This window comes from Eutrigla gurnardus (genome assembly GCF_963514095.1).
Source record: "Eutrigla gurnardus genome assembly, chromosome: 14".
Taxonomy (NCBI): Eukaryota; Metazoa; Chordata; class Actinopteri; order Perciformes; family Triglidae; genus Eutrigla; species Eutrigla gurnardus.
The window spans coordinates 17375196-17384413 of record NC_139937.1 but is presented as its reverse complement, the minus strand read 5'-3'; the positions used below and the strand labels follow the sequence as shown (position 1 = coordinate 17384413).

General features: G+C 41.0%; 1 protein-coding gene across 2 annotated transcripts; it reads left to right on the top strand.

Moving 5' to 3' along the window:
* The first annotated feature begins 54 nt into the window (after window positions 1-54).
* Window positions 55-8891, top strand: ddx61 (DEAD (Asp-Glu-Ala-Asp) box helicase 61). Of its 2 annotated transcripts, none has more exons than XM_084026093.1 (13): window positions 55-209; window positions 1113-1942; window positions 2028-2091; window positions 2217-2321; window positions 3342-3471; window positions 3989-4135; window positions 4415-4509; window positions 4604-4726; window positions 4806-4934; window positions 5149-5329; window positions 5430-5531; window positions 5662-5879; window positions 6596-8891. In XM_084026093.1, exons 2-12 carry the CDS (start codon window positions 1785-1787, stop codon window positions 5874-5876), a joined length of 1449 nt encoding a protein of 482 aa, XP_083882219.1. In that variant the 5' UTR covers window positions 55-209; window positions 1113-1784; the 3' UTR covers window positions 5877-5879; window positions 6596-8891. The 2 variants fall into 2 exon arrangements, with proteins under 2 accessions (XP_083882219.1, XP_083882220.1); XM_084026094.1 differs by having other exon boundaries at window positions 63-192.
* The last annotated feature ends 327 nt before the right edge of the window (window positions 8892-9218 follow it).

Below are 9218 nucleotides of genomic sequence, written 5' to 3'. Positions count from 1 at the left end.
TCCTTCGGCTCAAACAACCAGCCCAAAAGCGAACGCGCGGCCATGTTGAATTGTCAATAATCCGAAAGAATAGACAAAAGAGTGAAAACTCGGTGGATTTCTCGAAAGAGCGAGTCGTTACCGAACTTAATTTAAGCTGCCGACGAAACGAAGCAGCGGCGCAGCAGGGAAGACGGAAGTAGCAAAGTGAAGGTAGCATCTCTCTCCGGGTGGGCAAAGAGTTAATTTCTTCAAGCACATTGATTTACCACGTAGCCTATGTTAACACGGTTCTAGCTAAGCTAGCGTTAGCATGCTAACGCAATCGTTTTCGGTCAGGTTGAATAAAAGTATTTAAGCGACAGGTGCGAATCGATGTAATCCAGACAGCGTTGTTTTGTGAGCATCTTTTTTTTGACGAGAAGTTTAAAAATGGGGCGTTCCTCCCACAAACGGGAAGACGACTTTACGGCAGCGTTAGCATGCTAGCTGGACGGTCAAAGCCACGTTGCTATGCTAAAAGTTTTAACACTTTTGTACAGGCGTGCCAATTAATTTATTTGACGCCAACTTTGCTATCGACGTTGAACACGACGTAGTAATGAAACTGGGCAATACCCCCGGTTGTTGACTTGTATTTTGTTCCGTGAGATTGGTCGAATTAAGTGGCTAACGTTACGTAGCTAGCGCTAACTTTCAACATAACTTTGTCCGTCAGTTGATTTGAGCTGTTGACTAATACGAACGTTACGCTAGCTTAAGTTAGCACGATGTAAACTCGAACCCACGACATCACAACAAAGCCTCGCTGGTTCAGTCGCCATAATCTCAAATTTCATGTCAGAATTATGCTGTTGGCTCCACTGTTTCGCACGGTATATTCGTCTAACATTACTCGGATTACGTTTTTCACCAGCTAAATAAAAAATATATAGCTTTCCGTCTATGGTCAGCAGTTGTTAAATGTGACCTTGTTTGTGGTCCATCTTATTGAAGACATCTGGAAATGCGCACAACTGAAATGTGTTTCGCATCTGCGGGAGTGTTAGTTTGGGTTACTCGTTAAGCGAGATATTAGTTTGTTGTTGTTGCTTTAAAATAACCACCGACAATGTTTGTTTATTGCCTGGCAGGTAACGTGGATTTGTTTTGGTCGATTGCAAATTCCCAAAGCACTTTGCAGACTGGCACCTCAACTTGTACTGCAGAAGAAAAGCAAACTGGAGGAGACATTTAAATTGAACTATCCATGGCAAAATTGCCGAAGTGACTTTCCTTGATCCAGTATTCAGCGACAGCAATAACCCCCCTTTTTTTGAAGACTTTTTGATGTCCAAGTCACAAATCATAGACCTACTCTGTGACATGACCAAGCAGAATTTAATTTACTACTGGCCATTTTGAATGTATAGAAATAGCATTTGTACTCAAAAGCCAAGATACTCAAAAGAACACTAAAAAAAAAATTCTCAATCATCATAACAGCAAGAATAAGAGTAGTCTGACAAACCAGTTTGGAAAAAAAGTTTGTTTGGTCACATTTGATTTATTTATTCATATGAATGTTAATTTCTCCCTTTTTTGGAGAGTTGTCTTGTAAATAGACAGAATTCATACGCAGACTTCTTCTTTTCAAGAGGTCTCAACGTCGGGTTGTGTACACAGTAAGTTCTTTAAACAAAAGACGTTTTTATTTTTTCAGTTTTTAGTTGTTTTTTACACACTGGTGCATTAAGCAAGACATCAGTGTGAAAGAGGCCAAGATAACACACTGAAAAATAATTGCCAGTTAATGAGTTGAACCCATGGCAACGGCAAGAACCGCAAACCCAGCACCAATGATTGGATTGAACAGACCAGCAAATGGGCAGCTCAGAGGACAGCCTGGACTCCTTACGGCTGCCCAACAGCCCAATGCCTTCCAGAAAAGGACCAGCGTCCCTCAAAGCAGTGGGGGCATCAAGTAAGATCTATTTCCATATATTCTCTAAACTCTCTGTGTGTGTTATTTATTTGAACATAATGCAAATTCTTGCACTTACCGGTAGGTTTGGTGATGACTGGAAGAAGTGCCTGGAGCTTCCTCCAAAAGACACCAGGATGAGAACCTCGGTAAGTTAACATTAGTATCAGCAGGCATGATTATTCTGATTCTCTTGAAGTTTACATGTATTGTCACATATATCTCTGGATCCTATTAACTAGTAATCTCGTATATTTGTGCCCTGTTCTCACAGGATGTGACATCAACTAAGGGAAATGAGTTTGAAGACTACTGCCTAAAGCGGGAACTGCTAATGGGAATCTTCGAAATGGGATGGGAGAAACCATCCCCTGTCCAGGTAAATAAAACTATTCCAATTATTATATTAAGGAAAGAGTGACACAGGAGTGGCTTTTCTGTACATATCCTCTACCATGGCCACAAAACAAGTCCCATCCCAATCCCATGGCAGAGTAAAACAATCCTGTCCCAATCTCCGAAGAGTGACCCATCATTGTAGCTATGTCAAAGCCAATATGTTTACCGTTTGTGCCGCTGTGCACGGCGTGACTAGTCTCATGTCACATGTGTGGAATGCATGGACGAGCACGTAATCACCGCTATGGTGATCGATGCATCTCTACTGACTTGTTACGATTCCCATTCCACCTGCTCCTGTTTACTTTTTTCCCGCCTGTAGTGCGTAGAGTGTCCCTATCATGTGATAAATGGTAAAATTGACTCCCAACCTAATGTCGGCATAAATGTCACCCTGAACCTCTTAATGTGAAGTGAGCTTGACTTGTATTTATCACCTTGAGGCTGCCTTAAATAGTCCCCACAGGCCTTTCTCATAAATCAGAATTACAAACGGGTGAATCTGCACTCCCTAGAAACCCAGAACAGTACTTCTGCCCATAGTTCACAATGATCTGGGTATTCCCTTTAGGTATCTTCATTGTACATTATCCTCCACTGTGACATTTGTCCATGCTAATCCCTAACCTAGTATTCTTGTATGTGTCAAGGGAGGATCATTTTGGGCCAGTCTGGCAACCCCCTGTAGCCAACATCAGGATCCAAGCACTCAAACTTATAAACCCACTCCTCTGTTGAAGGGCCTGTTCCTGCAAAAACATATTTAGTTTCCTTTTCCCCCACTATCTGATCAACATATTGCCCTTTCTTGCAATTATACCCTCATTTCAGGGGTTATAATTGCATTCTTAGATCAGATGCACTTCCTTGTAGTACTGTTAAATTGTGCTGTCATTGTTTCATCAATAGTCTTTTTGTATGTTGTTGCTTGTTTATTTGCCAAGTCATGTCTAATGAACCTCACCAATTGTACTGATTGAACTTGTCTGTCTGCCAAAAGGAGGAAAGCATCCCCATTGCGCTGTCAGGCAGAGATATTTTGGCTCGGGCTAAGAATGGCACAGGAAAAAGTGGCGCCTACCTCATCCCTCTCCTGGAGAGGATAGACCTGAAGAAGGATCACATACAGGGTGAGTTACCTCTGCCCAATAGGGGGAAGTTTGAAGCAGATGTGACAGACGTACAACCATGATGACTTTGACTTTGGAGGTAGTAGAAATTATAGTGAAGTTTAATAGAGCAAATATTATTGATAATATGCTTAACAAAAAAAAACAAGCCCAGGTCATGCAGAATTTCATGGAAAGCTTTGGTGTACAGGTTTGTCAACAGCTTTATCCACTTTCCACAAATAATTTCAGCAGTCCCAGATGTGTAATCCCATTTAAGAAGTAACAGAACCACGTGTGGTGTAACAAGACTAAAGACTAAAGTACTTGTTTGTTTTTTGTCACAATCTCCAGAGCATATGGATGATAACTATTCTAACCAAAGAGCATTCATTTCCACTGTTAGTGAACATAGTTTTTGGTCGGAGAAGATACATAAACTATATATATACATACACACTTTTTTTCTTTAAATTTCTCCATGCGTGTCACCAACCCTGGCATTTCATCAGCCCTTCCCATTTCTGTCTCAATCCAGCCATAGTAATGGTGCCAACAAGAGAGCTGGCCCTGCAGATGAGCCAGATCAGCATTCAGCTCAGCAAGCACCTAGGAGGAGTAAAGATCATGGCTACCACAGGTGGCACCAACCTGAGGGATGACATCATGCGTCTGGATGAGACAGGTACTTTTTCTGCCGTTAATGTTGAAGATGAGTAATTCTTTCCTAGAAGTTGTTGCCCAAGTGTCATGAGATGTTTTTATCTTCCTTTAGAAGTCATGATTCATTTTCATGTTGAATTTATACCAAATATATTAGAGGTTGTAAATTTTCTTGGTTGAAAAAACATGCAAAATTTCAGCTGATTGGCAAGCACTTATTTGATTGTATTTATGTCCTTTTTGCGGCTGTTCAGTTGATCTTGTTTTGATGTGCTGTTTGTGACTCCTCCCATCTTAATAGTGCATGTAGTGATTGCCACACCAGGCAGGATACTAGACCTGATCAAGAAGGGTGTGGCAAAAATGGATAGAGCCCAAGTGATCGTGATGGATGAGGTAGGTTTGGCTCATTTTTAAATGCTGAATTCACTCCTGATGTTGTTGACAGTGTTTTATAAATGTGCTTTCTTTTAAATATCTCTTTATTTAGGCTGACAAGCTGCTTTCACAGGACTTTGTGGTCCTGATTGAAGATATAATCAGCTTCATGCCAAGGGATCGTCAGATCCTGCTTTACTCTGCCACTTTCCCCATCAGTGTGCAAAAATTCATGGTGAGAACTTAAACAGCAATTTGGTACTCCTGAAAAGCTAAAAATCTTGTTTCATAATCACCGTTCATGTCTTTTCCAGAGCAAACACCTGACGAAGCCTTACGAGATCAACCTGATGGAGGAGCTGACCTTGAAGGGCATCACACAGTACTATGCGTATGTGACTGAAAGACAGAAGGTCCACTGTCTCAACACACTCTTTTCTAGGGTACGTGTTCAGCGCTTGGCTACATACAATCATGTAGTTGGTTCACTTGCATTCATACAAACCAACTCCACCAGATTGTGCTTGGAAGCTTGGAGTCCACTGTAGGAAGGTGGTTATGTAGACTCGTAAGATACCGTGAGACACGGGCATAAAAACTTTGGGAGGGTATTCCTGCAGCCTAAACTCATCCCAAATCTATATTTTTCTGTTTCAGCTTCAGATCAATCAGTCCATCATCTTCTGTAACTCCACCCAGAGGGTTGAGCTTCTGGCCAAGAAAATAACCCAACTGGGTTATTCGTGCTTTTACATTCATGCAAAGATGATGCAGGAATACCGGAACCGCGTGTTCCATGACTTCAGGAATGGATTGTGCAGAAACCTGGTCTGCACAGGTAGGTGACGTTTTTTTTTGCATTTTAAATTGGGGGAAAAGTGGGAATATAAATGATTTATGATCTGAAGGTTGACTAATGTATGTATTTCCTCTCGTAGACTTGTTCACTCGGGGAATCGACATCCAGGCAGTAAATGTGGTCATTAATTTTGACTTCCCCAAAAATGCAGAGACCTACCTGCATCGCATCGGCAGATCAGGTAAGATGAACTATGAACAAATTCTTATACTCAACAGTGGTGTTCTATTTTTCAGCTACCACACCAAGCTTGCCTTCATGACGCTATTGCTAATTGTACGAAACGCTAAATTATGTGACTTCTTTTGCAGGACGTTTCGGTCATCTGGGTCTGGCTATCAATCTGATCACTTCAGAAGACCGCTACAACCTGAAGAACATCGAGGATCAACTGGTCACTGACATTAAGCCCATCCCCAGCAGCATTGACAAGAGCCTGTATGTGGCCGAGTTTCACTCTGTTGACCCAGATGCTGAGGACGACGACGCCATCGGCGGAGCCAAGAAGTGGGAGCAACCTGAGTAAAAGGTCAGTTCTTTGAAACCAGCCATGACTGAGAAAACACCTTTTTTTTTTTTAAGATTAAATATTATAAACACAATTAAACCTGTTTTCTTGTTGGGTGTCAATCAACTGATCTAGAATATCTGCAATTAATACTTTTGGTTGCATTTTTTTAGTTGCTCATTTGACACTCAAAATATTAAGGGTTGATAAGCCAGCCATGTGTGGCTAGAAGGTGCAAATCTGCCTTACATGTGGCCAATGAAGAACTGGCTATTTATTTACTTGACTGCCCAACTACCTCTTGACTGGTGGCCTTGGACCCACTTTTTTCATTCACTAGCAAGACTGTGAATAATAAAGATACATTCAGAGAGAGACTAATTTCCACAACCTGGTTCAGATTGAGTTTGTGAATAAGATTTTGGTTAACATTGAAGGATTATGCAGTGTATTCGCAAACCTGGAAACATCTGAGTAATCTAGTTTGAAGGCGGCCAATCTGGCTAATGGATACTATCCTCTTTCATCAAGAAGATTAACTTAAGTTCTACAGGATTTAGAGTTGAAGGGTTGCGAGCTGTTTGTCCTCAGGCTGCACAACAGCAGTCAACATAGATTTGCGGAAGGCTGATCACCGCACACACACAGCCTGCTCTGCAGGTTTGCTAAAGCGGTGACTCATTCACGCAGGTGTTTTCAGAAATTCTTAACTGCTTTTTGTTTTTTTCTCTTTTCAGGAAGAACATGGCGCCTGGCATCGTTGCAAAGTATTGGCTACGCATCACGCAGGATTCCAAGTGATGATTTTTGTTCCCCACTCTGTCACCAAAATGGTCTAATTTAGATTTCTTTTCATTTCCAGTTTGGGTTTACAGCATTCTCCAGTTCTATCTGTGCATATGTTAGTAAACCGGTATCTTCCCATCGCCGCTTCAATCAGTTGAACTTTCTGCCACACTGCCGGAGATGCTCACTGTACATGTGATTTGGGCGATTGCTTAAGTCTGTCATTGAACTCAGCCACTCAACAATAGATGGACATTGCCGTCAGACTGTTTTTTTTGTACTTTGCTGTAAGAATGAAAATGTGAAACCAAAGGTAGACTTGGAGGATGGAGCCCCACTCACATCCTTGCTGTGCAGATGAACTCCATATGGCAGTGTGCACATCCTACTGACATGCCCTTTGAGCAGATACTTAAAAGGAAAGCCACCCTTATTTTTAAGGAACGCTCGGTAGCTACTTTATTAGGTACATCGGATTAATAGACTAAATTCTCCATGGCAGGGATTTAACAAGCTGGAAACATTCCTTTTTTCTCCCTTTTTTTTTTTTTTAATGATGCTCAGTTGGTATTAAATTTCCAAAAGTGTGCCAAAAAGATATTATTAATCCACCACCAGCTTGAAATGTTTACACAAATTCACACCGTACGATCTGCGCTGCCAGAGGACATTTTTTCGAATCATCTGCTATGAAGTGATGGTGAGCCTTTCTCCTCTAGCCTCAGTTTTCTTTGACTACATACCTCTGCTGTAAGACGTGGTTATGTGTTGCTGTCGCCTTCACTGTTTCCTAACAAGACACTTTTGCTGCCACTCTGGGTTGTTTCCTCTTTTGTTTTGTTTGTTTTTTGGCCTGTAAACCCGGTTAGTTCAGCACCAACAATCATTCCACAGTGGAATTTCTTCTCTATTCTGATGACCGGTCAGAACAACAGTTTGACAATGTCTGCATACTTTTATGCATTAACTAACTGATTTAGATATTTGCATTATTGAGCTGGTCTACCTAATAATGTCGCCACCGAGTGTGGTTATTTTTGTAGCTTTTGCCATCATTCCAAGTCTGTTACAAAGAGACACTTGGTCTATTAGCGTTATTGCTGACATTTGGGGATGCAGTGGTTTAAAAAAAAGAAATGAAAATGGATTATACACCGTCTCAATAAAAAACATTCTTCAAAAGGGAACCAAAGTTGGAAGAGTTATTGAAGAATTACAAGAGGAAGAATAGAGATGGCTTCAGAAACCAAAACGAACCACTTTGCTATGAGTGATGTTTAAAAGCGGGCTGCTATGGCGCTCCAGTAACCTTAAACAGTGTTGCTAGTGAACTTTTTTTATATTGAAGTGTTTACTGCAGAAACGAGATTTAAAGCTTACGGTGTAATGTCAGTGAGGCTGCAATGCATTTTGTCAAAACTCGGATCAAACAATGACACGTTGCTATTGAATTGTGAAATGACTTTAACCCTTTTTAAAGCCATAGCACCGGGCAGCATTTTCTCAAATCTTGAGCTTTTTTTGGTAATTAATGTGACTGGATGAGAAAGGCCTTCACATTCTGTAACCGGCCAACTCGTTCAGTCACGTTAATGTAGATTCTGTGTCCCTACTTCCCTCCAAAGTGCCTTAGTCTAACGTCAAACATCTACTTTGCCCAAGCTCTTGTCCAAATTCCTCATTAGTTTCAGTTTTGATAAAGCACAGTGTCGGTCTGAAAGGATGTGTATTTTTTTCCTTATTTGTAAGATGCATTTGTCTCATGGCAAATTGTAAATATGACAAGCTGTCTGAATATATTGCAGCCTTAGAATTCTTGACTTAAGCACAATGCCACAAAACAATGTATTTCAACAACATTAATACTGTGAAATCCCCAGCTGACTTTTTTTGTTTCCTTTTAGCTGACAATTTCATTACGGACCAGCTGGTAAGGGACCTGTGTGTACTCTCTTCTGAAGTAGTAATTGGACTCAACTTTCTTCATGTCTGACTCTGGAATACCCTTTTGTTGATGATTATGGTTCCCCAATGTTTCCAGCATTCAACGCTTACATCAATACTTTACCATTTTTTCTGAGTGGGTTTCTAACCCAAGACAGTTTTGGCCCATCACTGCATTTTTTGGAGCAATGAATACCTTCACGACACGATGACCAGATGCTTTAAAGAGAAAGACGGGGCAACAATTTTCTGTTAAATGTGTCAATGCCAGCGCCTGAAAGAATTAAACTCCAACTGACTTGACTCTGCTTTTCTGCTCTTTATTGGAAATGCTGGCACAATTTGTAGGTTCAATGCTTTGGGATTAAACTAGTCTCTCCCACTGCCGGCCTCTCAAAGCGGCATCCTGGTGTGAAATCCACACGTGAGCCCTCCGTTAATTAGATTAATGGTTCAGGTTTGCATGTGGTCAACGGTTCCCACATAATTTGAATCCATCCAATCTGTGTTATTGCTTGAGAGAGTCTGGTTTTGAAACAGATCTTGCAGTTCTCATTTGCATGAAATGACTACATTGTATGCCCATTTGTCAAATGTAAGTCTATCTGGTTATTTTCATCTTAAACATCT

Excerpts from the sequence above, each read along its gene's own strand:
- ddx61 (XM_084026093.1), top strand. The coding sequence starts at position 1,785 with ATGGCAACGGCAAGAACCGCAAACCCAGCACCAATGATTGGATTGAAC. Across the intron at positions 4,727-4,805 it reads TCAGTGTGCAAAAATTCATG|AGCAAACACCTGACGAAGCC; the intron begins GTGAGAACTTAA and ends TGTCTTTTCCAG. Across the intron at positions 5,330-5,429 it reads CAGAAACCTGGTCTGCACAG|ACTTGTTCACTCGGGGAATC; the intron begins GTAGGTGACGTT and ends TTCCTCTCGTAG.